Source organism: Magnolia sinica, chromosome 3, assembly GCF_029962835.1.
Source record: "Magnolia sinica isolate HGM2019 chromosome 3, MsV1, whole genome shotgun sequence".
Classification (NCBI taxonomy): Eukaryota; Viridiplantae; Streptophyta; class Magnoliopsida; order Magnoliales; family Magnoliaceae; genus Magnolia; species Magnolia sinica.
In genome coordinates this window covers 83,790,733-83,808,535 of record NC_080575.1, presented here as the reverse complement: position 1 = coordinate 83,808,535, position 17,803 = coordinate 83,790,733, and the positions used below count along the sequence as shown (strand labels likewise).

Genomic DNA, 17,803 nt, shown 5'->3' with positions numbered 1-17,803 from the left:
CAGCACTGATAATGACACCCACTGTTGAAACCTTTCTAAGGGCCAACGTGATGTGTTTTTACCATCCAACCTAATCATAAGGTCATGTAGACGTGGATGAAGTGAAAACACAAATATCAGCTTGATCCAAAACTTCTCCAGCTCCCAAGAAGCTTTTAATGGTGGATGTTCAATACCCACTTTGTGGTCACTCAAGCCTTGGAACTGCTTTATGTTTTGAAATATATCTTAAAATAATTCGAGAAAAGCGTTTAACGGCGTGGATAAAACACTTACATCACGGTGGTCCCCACATAGCCCTGCCTGGACGGTAATCCATAGTGGATTTCTCACAAACATCATGGTGGCTCCACATAGCTTTTGAGTGTAGTAACTGCCTTGAATAGTTTGAGCATGCAATCTCCAATTCTTATGAATATATCCTTTCTTTTTGGACACAGCTTTGGTGGATCACACACTCACCAGGTTCTAATGGTAAGGCCCACCATGATGCATATGACTTACATCTACGCTGTCCATTCATTTTGACAAATAATTTTAGGGCATGAACTAAAAAAATGAATTAGACTTTTGGTAGTCCGCACCACAGAAACGGTGGTAATTGAATACCCATCATTAAAAACTTCTTTGGGCCCACTAGAATGTTCTTTTTTTTCTATCCAACCCGTTGATAAGGTCACAAACGCCTGGATGAGGTCACAAAGGCTTGGATGAAGGGACTGCATAAATATCAGCTTAATCCAAATCTTTTATGGCCCACAAGAAGTTTTTAATAATCAATCGCCACTGTTTCCTATGATGTGGCCCACCTGATATTTGCGTAAATATCAGCTTGATCCAAAACTTTTATGGCCTACAAAAAGTTTTTAATGGTCAATCACCACTGTTTCCTATGGTGTGACCCACCTAAGATTTAGATCTGCTTCATTTTCAAGATCATGCCCTAAAATAATCTGTAAAAATGGATGGATGGTGTGGATTTAAGGAGCACACTTGACAATGGGCCTCACAGTTAAGGATCTATCGAAGGCATAGTTTCTTTTGGGACTCAGATTTGGTAGTGACCCCTCCAGTACCAAGTCGATGCTCTGTAGGCCCACCATGATTCATATGTTTCATTCGTGTGGTCCACCATTTTTTAAGATCATTTTAGGGCAATAGCCTAAAAATCAGGCAGATCCAAATTTCAGGTGTACCAGGCGACAGGAATAGTGGTGCTTATGATGGACATATCACGGTGGAACCCACGGAGCTTTCATTGCATGTTTCCCTCCACAATTGTTATAAGAAATTTGCGTCCCAAAGGAATAAGAGAAGATCGTCTATTCATCGACGCAGGATACAAATGCATATGGTCCTGAGCAGAGACCGAGACCAAGGACTTAAAGAAACAAATAATTCAACCACTTTGAACAGAAATGGAAGGAGCACGTTTAACATGTGTAAATTTGATAGAGCTAAATAACATTATCCGAGGCTCCCAAAATAGAATTCCAATGGGTTGAAGAGTCCATATTCAGCGAACCGGGAAATTTTTTTTTTTAGACCCTTTTCAAAAAAGGGTCTGTATTCAAGGAATGAACATGTAATAATAATAATAACCCTTTAACAGTTTTACAGCGTGTGGATGATAAGTAGGCAATTAGAAAATGTTTAGAAATTGCGTCCTTGGAATAACATAACATAAATTAAATTATCCAAATTATAGTCCATGGTTCCGAAGTATCATGAGCCAAAATTACACTTTTAATTATCTTACATCAGATTAGTGAATAGTTATTGGATGGTTAAAAATGAAAATATCCAATGGTCCTATTTTCACATATAACTGTCCACTAATCAAGGGTCAGGATTATTCAACTAACCTGGGTTTGGTGCTGTGACTTAGCTATACTACTTGAGTTGTACAATTTCTGAGTGCCTGTGTAAGCCAACGTATCAGCCTGAGTATCTTACGACTGCTCCTGGAGCCACTAAAGTGGATCATCTGAACCTACACACCTGACGTTACAAAGCCGCCAAAAGCATACAAACGCGACCAATTTCTACGCCGCCAATCGAAAATTCATTGATGTAGTTATCTACACATGATGTTAGCCATCTGCTGCGGCACGCTGTTTGAAAATTTTATTTCTGTCGGTTTGTAATCAATATTTTAGCCATTGCTGAGGTCCGCCGCCTATTCTGACTGGCAGATCACTTGATCTCCACCGTTCATGTGGTTCAAGACAAGGGGCGTGGATTAAGTGTTACCACGGGTCATAGCTTAGTGAGTGTTAATTCTACCGTAGGCCCACCTTGATTATATTTTTGCATATCTATTCTATCCATCCGGTTTTACGGAGGCGGATTGGCTGGTGTATCACGGACGCTTACCATCACCCGATCTCGATCCAAAAACTGTTCGGATCTGAATGATGCTACTCGATCCGCACCGATCCAGATCGTCGGTTCGGTTCGGTTCGGAACGGATCGAATCGGGTCTAATCGGGTCGGATCCACCGGATCGAATCAAATATGCCCAGCTCTACCTCCAAGTTGCAGGAACGGTTCAAATAAGATTAAAGTTACATAAGCCCCATAATGATGTATTTATTATATCCACACTGTTCATTAATTTTTTTGAGATCCTTTTAAAGGAAGAGCCAAAAAATGAATTATATACAAGTCTCAAGTGGACCACACCAAAATTAGTAGTGGGATAATGATATTCACCATTAAAAAAATTCCTACGGCCCACCATAATGTTTATTTTCCATCCAATTTGTTCGGAAAGTCACATATACTTATATCAAGAGGAAAAACAAATTTCATATTGATCTGAATCTTTTGTGGCCCCCACCACTTTTTGTAGAGTGGTCCACTTTATCTTTAGATTTGTCTTATTTTCCCTCTCAAGCCTTACGGCGACTCTCCAAATGGATGTACAGTTTGGATATAACACATACCTCATGGGTGGACTTACAGAACTTGCAACCGTCAATACACCAGCTATATAGCTGATGTGTGGTACACCATCCAATCTCCTTCCTGGTTTTACGGACTATTCTAGTTGGCGATCCCAAAAATTAACCATACCTAAATTTCAGGTGGACCACACTATAAGAAACAGTAATGATTGGCCATTAAAAACTTCCAAAAGCCCAGCATAAGCATATTCTTAGTTGTTATTTGCCATATAACCCGTTGATAACGTCAACCGGAACTAATTAAATAAAGGTAAAATAGAAAAATTAACTTGATCCGAAACTTCTGTATCTTAAAAATTACTTTTAATAGTCATTCACCCTTTTTTCCAGTGGTACGGTCCACCGGATATTTGGATCTATTTAATTTTTGGGATAACGTCCTTAAATGAGCTTAAAAAAACAGATAAACGTTTGGATCTGAAACCAATTCATCAAGATGGGCCCACACGATAAAGGTAAATACCCGGTAAGCTGTTACTCTGGTTACAGCTAATCCGCTTCCCAAGACAAGCAATTAGAACTGATCTAATGGTGGGCCCGACGAATACAAACACAGGGAATGCTAAACAACGACTAGTGGTGAAAAGATCGATAAAGACAAATAATCAGCAACTTCATGGAAGGGCTGTCCCTGGCGGAATGCTCAAGTGAACCCTAGGGAGTACGTATTTTTGTAAGCCACTTCTCACGTGTGTGAATGTAGTGCACGTGAACGTCATCCAAAGCTGTTCAACGGTGTTCCCTCTCTTTAGATTCCTTGGACCAAAATTGCTGCTGGTCTGATCATTACGTGGGCTGCACATGCACAAAATAAATGAATAATTAAAAGAATTTGATCAACGGTCCATAATCATCATACACGTGTGTGTGCCTGATGAGTGAGCTGGCATAGTTTTAAAGTGGGACATGTAAATTGAGTAGCGGCACGCCAGTTTACAGGTGAAGCCTTCAATTCATCTCACAGAAGTGAGTGCACTAGCATGATTGACTCGTTACAGAGACAGGGCACCAAATCCTCTACTGTCGCTAGTCAATGGACGGGAAATTAATATAAGGCCAGTTTATTTGTCTGGTGGGCCACACGGTAGAAGATAAGGGATGGCAAATTGTTAATTCAATATATGTATATAGGTGTGGCCCAGCTAATGAGCGGATCGATGTGATTTCGTTAAAGTGAAATGTAGCCAATCAACGCTCAGTGAATGGTAGCTATAGCGTCCACTGACGTGGGTCTGAACGGTCGATATATGTTAACAACCAGTAATGTAGATTTGTTAAGTAAAACGCTGTCCACTGACGTGGGTCTGAACGTTCGCTGTATCTGAACAATCAACAGTATGGATTTGTTAAGGAAAAAGCTTGCCCTTGTGTCCGTTCATGTCAAGTTTACTTTATCTAATTTTTATAAATGACTTAACGTGCATGAAATCCAACCCGTACATCAGGTTCAACATCTCTTGGATGGCTTTGATACCAAAAAGCAAGCTGTTTCAACGCTAAGATGGGCCACCCTATAAAATTATACCCAAAACCTCTCAGTTCACGTGAGATGGTCCACCTGAGTTTCTGCATGCTGTAATTTTTGAGTAATTCTTTCATCCTGGTTAAGCACAATGGATGAATAGATTGAATAATGGATGGAAAATCCATGGTGGGGCCTACAACTTTACCTATAGCGTGGTCTATCTGAGTATTAGATCATCATTATTTTTGGATTCCAAGGTGAATGTGAAGCAGAGCACCAGATGGACGGGTTAGATCTTTCAAATTTCCACCCAGTTTAGAAAAAGTAACGTAGTCGGATTCATCTCAGCGGGTTCAACTTGCACACGAGACTACTCCACCTTCCAAGAAAGGAAGGTGACATAACGTGTTGCCTATATATGATACACCCAGGTAGAAACGATTACTTCACACTTACAACGAGAGAGGGAGAGAGAGAGAGTACTTGACACGTAGAGAGAGAGAGAGAGAGAGAGAGAAGATGTCGGCCCGTTCTGCTTTGAGAGAAAGTGCAAGGAGCTTAGCTCCACATGCGAGTATGATATTTGTTCAGCTCAGCTCAGCAGGTTATGTTGTGGTTAGTAGGGTCATACTCACAGAAGGGATAAGCTCGACTGTCTTTCTTGTCTATCAATTCGCCTTAGCTGCAATATTCATGGCAGCATTGGCTTTTATCTTTGAAAGGTATGGTGTCAGTTCAAATCTCTCTCTCTCTCTCTCTCTCTCTCTCTCTCTCTCTCTCTCTGTTTATTTCCCATGACTAATTTGCAAATGTTTGTTGTCGCAGGAAGAATAGGCCTCCGCTCACCAAATCCATCTTATGCTGGATTTTTCTACTTGCTTTAATTGGGTAAGTTGTGATGCAGTTGGACAATCAATCAAAATGAATCACAAGTTGTTCGTATCATTATTGTCGTGAGGGAACGATTCAAGTGCGATGACACTTATTTTAATTCACACTGACCACCCAACTCCCTGAATGCATATGTTTCATGTGGACCCTTTAAGCCCACTTTGGTACAGACATAAAAATGAATTCATTACATTTTTAGAGATTATGATATATAATACATAATAAGTTCAATTACTGCTGATAAAATGAGATGAACTCATTTTTAAGCGTGGACCAAACAGGCCTTACCCTCTGTTGAATTAAATGCTTGCAATTAGGTGGAGTATCCAACTAACCAACTAGCTAGCTCATAAGTTCCATATGCAAGTAGTTGGACAATAAAGTCCTACCTTTATTGAATCCAATCTCAGCAGTTGGAATTCTAATGACCTCTGCTGCGTCAATGGTCGCGACCCCAAATTGCAGTCTGATGGCCCCAGCAACGCCAATGGTTGTGATTGGCACCAGTGAAGGTGTGAACACCGACGCTGCTGAGTGTGGTGATTGGTGGCCATTGATCATTCAAGCAACTTGGCACATTTGGCAATGTATTTGGATAAGATTTGGGTGATCTCCTTAGTCAATACTAGGCTATGTTAATCATTACGACTGTTTGCTTTTGCTCGGCTTTCTTATCATATGTGGAATTGGGCCGTAGTTACCGAAAAAAGAAAAATAGAAAAAGGGTCAGACGGTAAGGTTATCATATACATTTAAATATATGAAATGGTTGTGTGGGCCACCCCAAATAATCCATCAATCTGACCTAATGAATATTTGTCCTGTTGCACTAAGTGATCATTTTAGTGGGGCTAACCTTTTGGAAAGGTTGGATTCCGTTCACGCATGGCACTTTGATTATATTATGCAAGTTTGGTGACAAACTTAAAGGTGACAATATATATATATATATATATATATATATATATATATATATATATATATATATATATTCCGACCGGTGACTGACAGAAAAGGAGATCGAACAAGGAAACACGGTGTTTTTGGTATTTCACCGAAGTCAGGTTAGAATAGTGAGATTAGAATGATCAGGTTTAAGAAACAGCGTATTTTTGGCCTCAATTGAATTGCCCTTTCCCTCTGAGTGCTTTTAAAGAAGGAAATAAAGTGGTTCACAGCTCATGTGAAGCGCTGTGCTCAGGCTTCTCTCTTGGGGAAGCCTTACGCTCAACTTTTCGACAATTAATTTGTCCCACAAAAGGTTGTAACAACGGAAATGTGCTCCTATGCACGTGCGCACATGCTTAAAGCAACTGTTAAACTAGTATTCCGAAGGTAAACAAAGCTGGTAACCCGCTCTCCCCTGGAGGGGGGGCCTTGTCCTTCAGTTGGCATGTCTATGTCAGTGAAGAGAATCCTATTCGGAATTGTGGGCGGAAAAATATTATACTAATTTCATAGATTTACATCCAACTTTTAGAAATCTTATTTCATAAATTTTAATCACACCTTGTTTCGTAGGTAATCATGGAACACAAACTGTTGGTGATATACATGTAAATCTTTTTTAATAATTTAGCCATAAAAAATGTATATAGGGTTGGGATTAACTTAGGTTAGAAGGAATGGCTCTTCTGTACGGCGTGGCGCACGCAGCGAGTGGAAATTAACAACCAGTTTGTACAACCATGTACCAAAACGAAAAACGAGGAGAATTAGAGTCCTAATTACTCCTCGATGATCCCTTGCTGTTTGGCGTGGAAGGGTTTGGAACACCCTCTTTTCTCCCTTGTTCCGCCAGCGGGTGGAAATTGACGCGCCCGAAGACCCGCCATGGAAATCGGTGGCGGGTGGAAATTGAAGGCGGTGACGGTGGTGGGCCACACAACTGTTGATGGGTCGGTTGCGTACGAAAAATCGCAGCGGAAATGGTTGGAGATGCTGGAACAGAGCCGAAACGGGTGGATCAGCGAGGCTGCGATGCTGCCGTTGCAACCGAGGTTCCTGGCGAAGTAGGGTTCTGCTTTTCGATGGTGGCGGTGATGCCGGTATTAATGGCGGGAGGGCAATGGGCTCTGGTGACGCTGGAAGGTGATGGGCGCGGGCGAGGATGTTGGATGGGTATGACAGCCGGGTTCGATGGATTGGTTCGATCGACAGAGTCGCGGAGGCACGGCTGGAAACGCTGGTAGCTGCGGAAGCGGAGGTGGTGCCGGCGATTGGAGGCGCTGCGCCGTCAATGCGCCAATCGACGTTGCTCGCGGAGTTACGGCTGTGATTCTCTCTCTCTCTCTCTCTCTCTCATCCGGGTTGCAGCTCTGCAACAGATGGTTCTGAGGGCAAGGGTTTGAGTTTGGGTTTGTGGTGGTGATGCTGTTGGCATTGAAGAAGAGGCAACGGGTAGATCTGTCCATTCGGCAGATGGATGTCCGATTGGAGCAGATGGTCCAGGGGCGGAGCAGGGCTGCTCACAGTGATGGTGATGAGGGATTGCGGTCTTGAGCCGCCGCCAGGTGATTGGTTAGGCGGGCCACTAGAAATAGCCTAGATCAGATCAGAGAAGATGCTCTGATATGATGCGAAAAGAAAAAATGGTGAGGAGAAATTCCGAATTATCTTATAATACTACTTAGAGAGTAGATGCTAGAGAATCAGAGAGTCCTAATTACTCCTGATTACAACAATTCTTCAACATGCTTCTCCCAAATGTGAGTATTTGTTTTAGCCCACCTCATGAATTGATTGATTGTACTAGTTGCGCAGGAATGTTTCCATAAACTCAAGCCAGTGAATTGTCTTTGTATGTACATACATACAACTTACATGCGTACTACATATAATATATGTGCATATGCAGCCTACAGTAAGATCGACCACTGTGGCCTCACCATGATCCGTGTTGGCTGTCCTCCCTGTCCATCATACATCCCCCTTGATTACGCCTAGAACCCAAAATCCAGTCTGATCCATGACTCGGGTTGGTCACATGACAAAAGAACAGTTGATAGTGGACACCCAAACCTTCCTGATTATTTATGGAGCCAATGAGATGCAGATTGGACATCCGTCCTGTCCTTTTTGTGTGTCCCACCTCCATGCGGGGTCCCACCATTTTAGGCAATTTTAGAACTCTATTGGGCCTCATGAAGTGATTTTAAATGCTTTAGGCATGACTTTGTATTGTTCCAGATGGCTGAGTTCTGGATATGGCTGATTTTTTAGAACATCTCATCACCAAGAGATGAACGGTTCGGACACATCATTCTGGGGCCACAGAGATCGACTTTACAGTGTATATGATCTTTTTCCTACATCATGTAGTGTTGACCTACATTAGCGTGGAGCTCAGCGCATCCCACAGTGATGTGTGCCAGAAATCTAACTCATCCATTTTGTTCACTCCCCAATTTTAGGTCCAAAGCCCAAAAATTAGGCCATTCCAGAACTTAGGTGGACCACACTAAGTGACTTGGAAGTTTTAGGCATGATTTTACATTGTTCCTTGCCCACCTGAGTTTTGGATCTGATTGATTTATGAGCCTTCCAGTAAATACATGTGTATGTTTGTGTGTAATTCACGAGAATTCTAATAGATTGATGCATTGCAGGTCAACGTTGTCACAAAACCTATTATCAGCGTGCTTGTACTACATCCCTAGCACATTGGAGGCTGCAGTTGTCAACCTGAATCCAGTCTTTACTTTCATATTATCTATCATCTCAATGCAAGAGAATCTTGGAATCAACACCTGGTGGGGTAAAGGGAAGATCTTTGGGACTCTTTTATCTGTCTCTGGTGCTTCAACTCTCATGTTCTGGAAAGATTCAACTGAGAGTCTGCTCGGCACAGCCAGCTTGACAGAATGGGTGTTTGGCTTGGTTATGGTGGTTCTTGGGGTTCTTGCACTTAGCACATGGATTTTGTTGCTGGTATGTTAACATGAATTTCTATGCTTCTTGTTTTTCTTTCAAAAGCTTTTTTCCACACACACACACACACACAGAGTAATGAAGCATTCATGAAAACTTTTGGGTGCAATTGAGGTGGCCTGTACTGTGATGTATTGATGAAATCCACTTCGACATCAGATGCATCACCCTATGTTAGGCGTAGGGCCCAAAAATCTTCCAAGAGCTTCTTTGAGTCTTTAGTTTTTTACTTTTATTGAGCTTTGCCTAGTCTTTTTCTCAGTCGAGTCGAGTTTTTCTTGAGTTTTGACCTGAGTCGTGACAGGAATCACATTTCTCCAGTCTTGGTGTAATCTGGTTGAGTGGAGTTGACTCAGGCGAGTCTAGTTGAGGGTTTTTTTTTCCCTTATTTTTGAAGTACGTGCAGTTCTTTGCTTGCATATAGTCTTTTCACAAGCATCGCTTCCTGTACATCTGTGCTTGGCTAATTATCTTAGAAAATAAGGAAAAGTGTATATCCGTAGAATCTTCCCTTGAGGCCTATTTGTACATAGGGCTGTACATGAACCGGGCTAGCCCGGTTAACTCGCTCGACTCAGCCCGAAAAAGCTCGACTCGGCCCGACCCGGAACTGAGTTCGGTCTGGGACGGGCCATTTTCTTCAGCTCGAAACTGAGTTCGGGCCGAGTTCGAACAGGTCCCAGTTCGGCCCGACTCGGCCATATATATATATATATATATATATATATATATATATATATATATATATATATATATATTCCTAATTGCTGACTGGGCCGAGTTTGGGCTCGACATGTTGGCCTGGTGACCGGGCCGGGCAGGGTTGAGCCCAGTTTGACTCGCTTCGTCCCGATGTATACCCCTATTTGTACATGTGCAAGTCATCAAATTTCTTAATTATCATGGCTTAGAAAATTTGATTTGTTTTTTTTTTACAATGTTTTGAATTTGCAGAGGCCCATGACAAAGCGATACCCCGCAGAGTGTTCCCTTACTGCCATAATGTTTTTCTTTGGAACGTTACAAACAGCTGTCATAGCCATATGTACAAGTCACGAAGCCACAAAATGGAAGCTTCACTGGGATTTAGAGCTCCTAAATATAGTTTGTGGAGTAAGTAACGATACCTTCAATTTTTTCAGCACCTTTCATCTATATGCATCAATCATGTGAGAAACAATCTTAGAAATAATCCCGAGTTCATGTTCTTCTTCACCTCTGTGGATCTCCTTGTAAGAAGTAGGTCCCATAGAATTTGGTTAGGTTTGATTACATTCATGGTTTATGTATGGCCCACCTTATTCTAACAAATATAACATCCATGATTAGCCTTATGATTGGAAGTTACTGTGACAAACAAACAAGGAGCATTTGAACAACTAAAAACAACCATAGCATGACATGCTGTGCGGTCGGATAGTCATCTTTGTCCAGCATTTTCATCCATCTTTTAAAAACTCAAAAACTCGGACTTGACTCAAAGGTCTACTGAGTCAAGTCAACTCAAAGACTCTATCCAGATTGACTTGACTCAAAGGTCTACTGAATGGAGTGTGCCCAAAATAAGTTACTTTTTCTACTTACAGCAGTAGATAAGTAACTTATTTGAGATAAGTAAGTTTGGTTTAAGTTCAATTATAAGTAATTTTTTTATTATTATTTTATTATTTTATTATTTTTACTTAAAGGTACTTCATCTCTTCAGCTTAATAAGTAGAAACCTAGATGAGCTACTTGGGGCATAAGTAACTTACCTTAAGTAACTTATGATCCAAATGCCCCCCTAAATGTGATTTATATAAGCTGTATGTAACTTTTCTAAAATAGTTAACATTCGAAAAATAGTAAAAGACGTTTAAATGGATTCAAACTCTTTCAAAAAAAAAAAAGGATTTTAAGTTTATCGCAGGACACTCTAGATCCTGAAACACCCTATTATAGTACAAGCATAACTTACTAAAAATAGTTGTCTTTTGATTCAAAATAAAAATTTACCCCTAAAATAATTGAATTTTGTGAAACCCTTTGGGATCCAATGGCCTTTGGCATTGGCTTGGATGTATAACTCATTAACTGCTTTCTAGGGACATTATAACCGTCAGTGAGATTTTCATTCTTTTCTACTCTTTCTAGTATTTTTCATAACCCCCATACCACCTGATTTCTCTCAATCTTGTCCCTGTATGCAATTACCCTTGTACTAGATTAGTTTAAAATTGAGTTGCGTCCATGACACATGCATACCTGTGCATGCACATGTAATGACATACCATAATTCTACTTAAGTTGGAATGGTAATCTCTAAAGAATGATACTTATGATTCCAAACAAATGATGCAGGCCGTGTTCTACTGTGGATTATCGAACCTCTTCACTACATGGTGTGCTGGAGTAAAGGGACCCATCTTTGTGGCCTCATTTGCTCCTTTTGGCTTGGTTTTGACTACAATACTGGAAATTATATTTCTAGGCGACACCTTGTACTTGGGAAGGTAATTTTTTAGCAATTCATCATGTGGCTAACATTCACACCAATGACCAATCTAGACCATCAAAATTGTGGGCCCCACCGTCTTTGGCATCCCTCAAAAAGTCGCACCAATGGGATGATCTTTACAATCTGGATTTGCCTATTGAATTTGAACCACCATTTTTTTAATCATCCATTTAGGGGCCACCAGACGGTTACGATTGTCTGAGTAATGTGATTTTTGTTGTTACACAGAAAACCATGTTACTACCTGTTTTTGGGTCCACTGTGGTATGCCTATGCCATGCAACTTGACCAACTGGGTTACCATCCATTAAAAAAAGGGAATGCCCCAATCAGCCTAATTCAACATTATGATGGACCACCATGTGAATTCAGGGGGTTTTGGGTGGTTGTCCATTGTTCTCTATACTGTGGTCCACATGATAGTTGGATCAGCATGATTTTCTGAGCTTCTAATTTTTATGGTGGAGTGACCTTGTTGGACGGTTATGATGCAAATACAAATAGCAGAGTGGCACCACAAATATGGGTGTACGTTGTCTGGAGTATCTTGGTCATTTGGTACAGACACCTTTTACCTCTCAAAACAGAGGGTAACATAGGGAAGATATCTGCAACAAGCCAACAACTAAGAAATAGAGGGGAGGCATGTATAATTGTCTTCTATTTGTAGGGGACGGTTGTTGCAAGTAATCCATTATAGCCACTTGCCCTATAGATCTAAAGACAGTACACCCCTCAAAATCTGTAGACAGTTATAAACAATCAGTATCTCAAAGATAAATGGACGGCACATAATAAGCTGTGCATCAAATAGTTTTATTTTGATACTAATATATTTAATACTATTCTCACACAATCCTTTGAATTATTGCAGCATCGTTGGATCAATCATGGTAGTTTTGGGCCTTTACATTTTTCTATGGTCCAAATCCAAGGAGGACAGTTGCGACATAATGGACACAATGGACCCATTGGACAAAGACGATTCCACCACAGCTTTGCTAGTATAAACCATAGCTCAGGACTCACATTTTGGTTGTGTACTTAAAGCTGGAATTCCAACCCGTCCTCTCATGTATCTAGAAATTAGGTTGCTTATTTTGGAGGAAGAATGGTGTTGACAACAGGAGGAAATCCTTTATTCCTTGTGTAACCAGTGTAACTATTAAAATTATTTTAAAATTATTGATTAATTCTTTCTCTTAAGGTTGTGTTTAGAAAAGCATGGAAAATGGATTACATATTGAGGAATTCAAAAGAGTTGCATTTTGTTTTATGTGATCTTCTGTCTTTTTATTTTATTTGTTTTGCAAAACTAAATACTAATAAGAAGAAACCCATTTGGAATTCTAGATGGGCCGTGTTGGGACTCATAGACTGTGTTGGGACTCATAGAAGCACACAGAGCATAATCAAAGCAAAGTAATTACAGTCACACAAACAAATCCAACAAGACAATCTGATTTTTACATGGAAAATCCTTGCGGAAAAAAACAATAGCACAAAGCTACGAGTAATGCTCTATGAAAATAATATTACAAGAGATCGATACTCTTACTGATTTGGACAACCCACCCTCGAATCTCCTTTGAATCCCTATCTATGCCCTTGAACCCTTTAGAGCAACTTAGAAAGCTCCAATCCCTTCCCTAATCCAGATTACACCTGGTATATATACTACCCAACCGGAATATGAAACAAATTTCGCAATTCTGCACATGCCTTCAATCTGTTCTTCGATGACATCGGCAACCATCAAGGACCAGTCGATGACATCGAAGACATCGAAGATCATTTGATACAATCGAGTAGGAACCTCCAAAATTGTCCAGCAATCAACTTAGATTTTCCGGATTTGATCGAGTATTTGTCAATGGCATTGACATTTGCTTGATGAGATCAAGTGATTTATCGATGACATCAATAAACTCTATTACAATAAGATTTAACACATTAGACAACAGGTAGTTCGATGCTTGTATTTGGTATTAGGGTGGTTACATTTAATCCTGAATTTATTAGCCGTGGAAGAGAAAAATATGTTACGTAATTGATAACATGGAAGAGGAGCCATAGGGTGCGTCTGCTAACACAATCGGAATCTAACCCTGGCAACTTCTCTTATTACAAAATAGAAGCTATTCTATAGAATGGATTCTATTTTGAAAGAGAAGCTACCATCAAATGAACTAGAAAATCATGGAATTTGTAAAAATATTGTTCCATAGATGAGAGAGAGAGACTTAATTTTGGACATGTGGACAACCTAATAATTGACCTAAACCTCCCATCGAGTCCATAACCATGGGTCGTGACTCATAATGGAAAAATAAAATTGATCAAAGGATCCTAATGCCCCAAACACTGCACTACTTCACCTATACAATTAAGGAAAAAAAAACCAACATTAGTCTACATTCAATGAAAACTAAGCCAATAGTGAAGTGGTACCCATCAAACACAATCTTCGTTTGATGGGCCGCATATGCATGAGATCGGAAAATGATACATGTGCTAAGGTGTGGAACCCTGCATAATAGCTTGTTGCACACTCCTTAGAGTGTAATGAAGGGGCATGAACCATGTGATTACAAACATGTGAGAGTGCAAAAAATCACATGCAACTCTCTACACTAGGAGGAGGTCTATTTGGATGCTACTTAAAAATGAGTTCATCTCATTTTAGTTGATCATGATTATGAATTAGAGATCATATTTCTTTCTTGTTGGTAATAACTAAAAATCATCCTGATAACCTAATACACTAGTAACCCCATTGAGCAATTTCTTAACTAACAACACCTGTCCATGGTACAAAGTCATTGAAAATTCCATTGTGCTGAACTGTATTGTAGGAACGGTATTATGGAAATGATGGAATCATCACAGCATGAGAAAGCTACTTGCCTTAGGAAGATGAAAGCATCACCACCAACAAGTCTCTTGAAGCTTACAAACACACGCAGCCTGTTGTCAGCAGGTGCCTTCTTGGTTGTCCTGTGTTTATCATTTTAGTATTTGAGTATGAACAAGACGATCCATGTTTAGAGGGGAGAGCGGTGTCTTCTTTGTTTACAAAGAAGAAGAATTCATCTATCAAAGTGACACACCATCTAGGATACACAATAAAAATCTCCAAGGTCTTCTATTGGAAGTAAGAAATTAATTAGTTCACATCCTTGTGGTATTGAACTTACTTTTTAAAAGTTTAGCAACTCGTGCAATAATGCAGTAGAAACTAGCTGGTATAGCCACTGCTTGTGTTATAGAGCAATGCAAAGTGTGCTCAAATACAACTTTTGGCATTCTCGTCTCACACATGGCAACATGCCTGTAGGACATTCTAGACATGCACAAGGTGGGCCCACCATGAAGATCAGTGGTGCAAAATTAAATCACTCCGCTTATCAGCCAGGCCACATATTTGCATAGACTCAGACACCCGATGTCTGATTCAAACCATCCCTTGCCAATATATAGGCATTATTTATATAACAGGAAAAGAGGTAGAGATGCATATATTATATGACAGATAACATCCAACAACTCTAGAATCAAGATACGTGCTCGTAACAGACCGTTGGCAATGAAAAACCATCTCTCCATAAGTACGTTATTCTTCTTGCCACTCATATAATTGATTGTCATAGGCAAATATTTGAGAAACAAAATGAAATCAACTTTACAGAATAAACAATTGTAAGAAACATAAGACAGAATAAACGATTGTAAGCAACATAAGAAAGAAATAAAGAAATTGTGAGTGACCTCCGGATCAGTTTTAAGTATTAGACACCCCATCGATGATGAAAAAAAAAATCCTCTCGAATCATTTACATATGATGGGATCGACTCCATGAGAATACAAAACAAGACAAAATAAACATAATAATTAAACTTGAATAGCTTGTATTAAAAAGTATTTCAAAATCCTAAATGAAAATTCCAAGTTATACACTTGAAGCAGTGAGTGCCAAAAGGCTGAGAGAATTGTGTCATTAGTTGAGCCTTACAAAAGAGAGATACCAAAATGAGATTTATAATGAACAAAGCAGATATAACTGGAGGATATTTGCCAAAATAGATAGTAATATTCAAGAGATAGAATAACGTAGGGCAGACTAGTGGGGAACCAAAACGAAAATATGAATACAAGCATGGAAAATCATTTGTACTATCAAGGTATTCATAAATTGAGAATCAATGAGAATAGTTGAATACTCCCTAAATATTTGGTATGGAAGGTAAATCTCCTAATTAGATCTCAAGCAATTAAAATACTCATGTTGATATCTATGAAACTGACCTTCAGCTTAAAATTCTTATTTAAAAAATAAAAAAGTCGGATGACTTGTAGTATGTGAAGAAAGACATATTTGGGCAAAATCCCCAATATATGCCTCCAAGAGAATTGGTACCTAAATAGTACAAACGACACAATAATGTCAAAATTATTTAATTTTCAATCTTTTTTGGTCAACATTGATTATTTATTTATTTTTTAATTTTTTCAAATTATGAGTGATTTCCATTTTTCCATAAATGGATGCTTTAGTACCATGTGGGAAAGATGCACTAGCATGTCCACATATATGAAGGACACAAACCATTTAAAAAATGTTCAGCCTTTAGAAATTTTTGATTCTAAGCCACCGGATGAACTTCCATGTTGAATAACCGGTTTCACAAGAATCTAAAACGCCAACAACCCTTCTCAAAAATGGTTTACACCACATCCATCGTCGTCTCAACTAAAATATGCTTGAACATTGTTTCTGTCCACCAACCGAGATTAATATGCCTATTTGACAAATTTGGTCTGTCATGTCCTTTCCTAGAATGTACTTCAAATGAAAACAGATCAATGGGATTTTTGGATACCAACGTGAACCGCTTCACTGCTTCCTCTGTTTAGTAGTCCTTGAGACTTTAGTATGAGAATCACCTGCATGATCTAATTTTCCCATCTTGATATCTTATAATTACGATTCCTTTTCCAGTTAATATGAGAGCATGGCATGGCGCATCATAAAAAGGAGAGAAGTCGTGGTTTTTTTTTTTTAAAAAGGGAAACAGCTTGCATCCTACCCCACCTGCATGATAATCCGTTCGGGCAGGGCTCTGTGGGGCCCACCATGATGTAAGGGTTCTCTCCACGCTGCTCATCCCCTTTCTCAGATCATTTTACAGCAGGATCTGAGAAATGAGCCATTTCCACAACTGAAGTGGACCACACCAAAGGAAGCAGCAGTGATAATGACCCATCATTGAAACCTCTCTAGGGGCCACTGTGATGTTTATCTACTATCCAACTTATTCATAAGATCACATTGTCACGCCCTAAACTCGGAAACCGGGCTCACAAAATTTTCGATCATGGAATCCAGCGCCGACAGCCTCCGTAGTACCCCATTCTTGGTTCCCGGCACCCATATGCCAGGTTCCGATCTGGGGATCCTACAAGGAGGATTTTCAATATAAATTTGTTCCATAATAAGCATAACCATAAGCATAACCCACAAATAATAACCAACATCATCACAAATCCACTATGATAAAAAAAACTTTAAGTACAATGCGCATAAAGGAAAATACAAAGATAATAATGATAGAAACTCCAGAAGCTCTGCAGCATGCTCTTGCTCCTACTCGTCACCTGCACGCATCAATGGTGCATAAGCTTATAGAAAGCTTAGAGGGTGGTGAAAGTGTGTGTGCAAGGTAGAATGCAAGTATGCAATATCAGAGTGATGCAGAAATATGCTAGTAAGTCCATGGATGTTATCAACCGTATCAAGGTTATGCGATGCAAAGCATGAATGCTATCGGTCACACCAAGGCCATACAATGTAAGGCCTGCATAGTCAATGTCATGTGCAAGATACAGCTCAAGCATACCAATCCACATATCAACCTACCTCATCTCTGGAGCATCATATATCAATACAGTTCTCTCTGAATAATCATCGGGGTCTACTAAACTATACACCAGATTGCCGCCCCACATTAGACACACAACCATGAAAGCGGAAGAGACCTCACTACCTGCCT

General features: G+C 39.9%; 1 protein-coding gene across 3 annotated transcripts; it reads left to right on the top strand.

Annotated features, from left to right (window-relative positions):
• Nucleotides 1–4,910: 4,910 nt before the first annotated feature.
• LOC131240092 (WAT1-related protein At3g18200-like) lies at nt 4,911–13,028 on the top strand. 3 transcript variants are annotated; one of them, XM_058238131.1, is made up of 6 exons: nt 4,911–5,156; nt 5,260–5,322; nt 8,934–9,255; nt 10,210–10,368; nt 11,596–11,747; nt 12,627–13,028. In XM_058238131.1, the coding sequence occupies exons 1-6, from the start codon at nt 4,954–4,956 to the stop codon at nt 12,760–12,762; spliced, it is 1,035 nt and encodes a 344-aa protein (XP_058094114.1). In that variant the 5' UTR covers nt 4,911–4,953; the 3' UTR covers nt 12,763–13,028. The 3 variants fall into 3 exon arrangements, with proteins under 3 accessions (XP_058094114.1, XP_058094115.1, XP_058094117.1); XM_058238132.1 differs by lacking the exons at nt 4,911–5,156; nt 5,260–5,322 and adding an exon at nt 6,941–7,325; XM_058238134.1 differs by lacking the exons at nt 4,911–5,156; nt 5,260–5,322 and adding an exon at nt 7,611–8,033.
• Nucleotides 13,029–17,803: the final 4,775 nt, after the last annotated feature.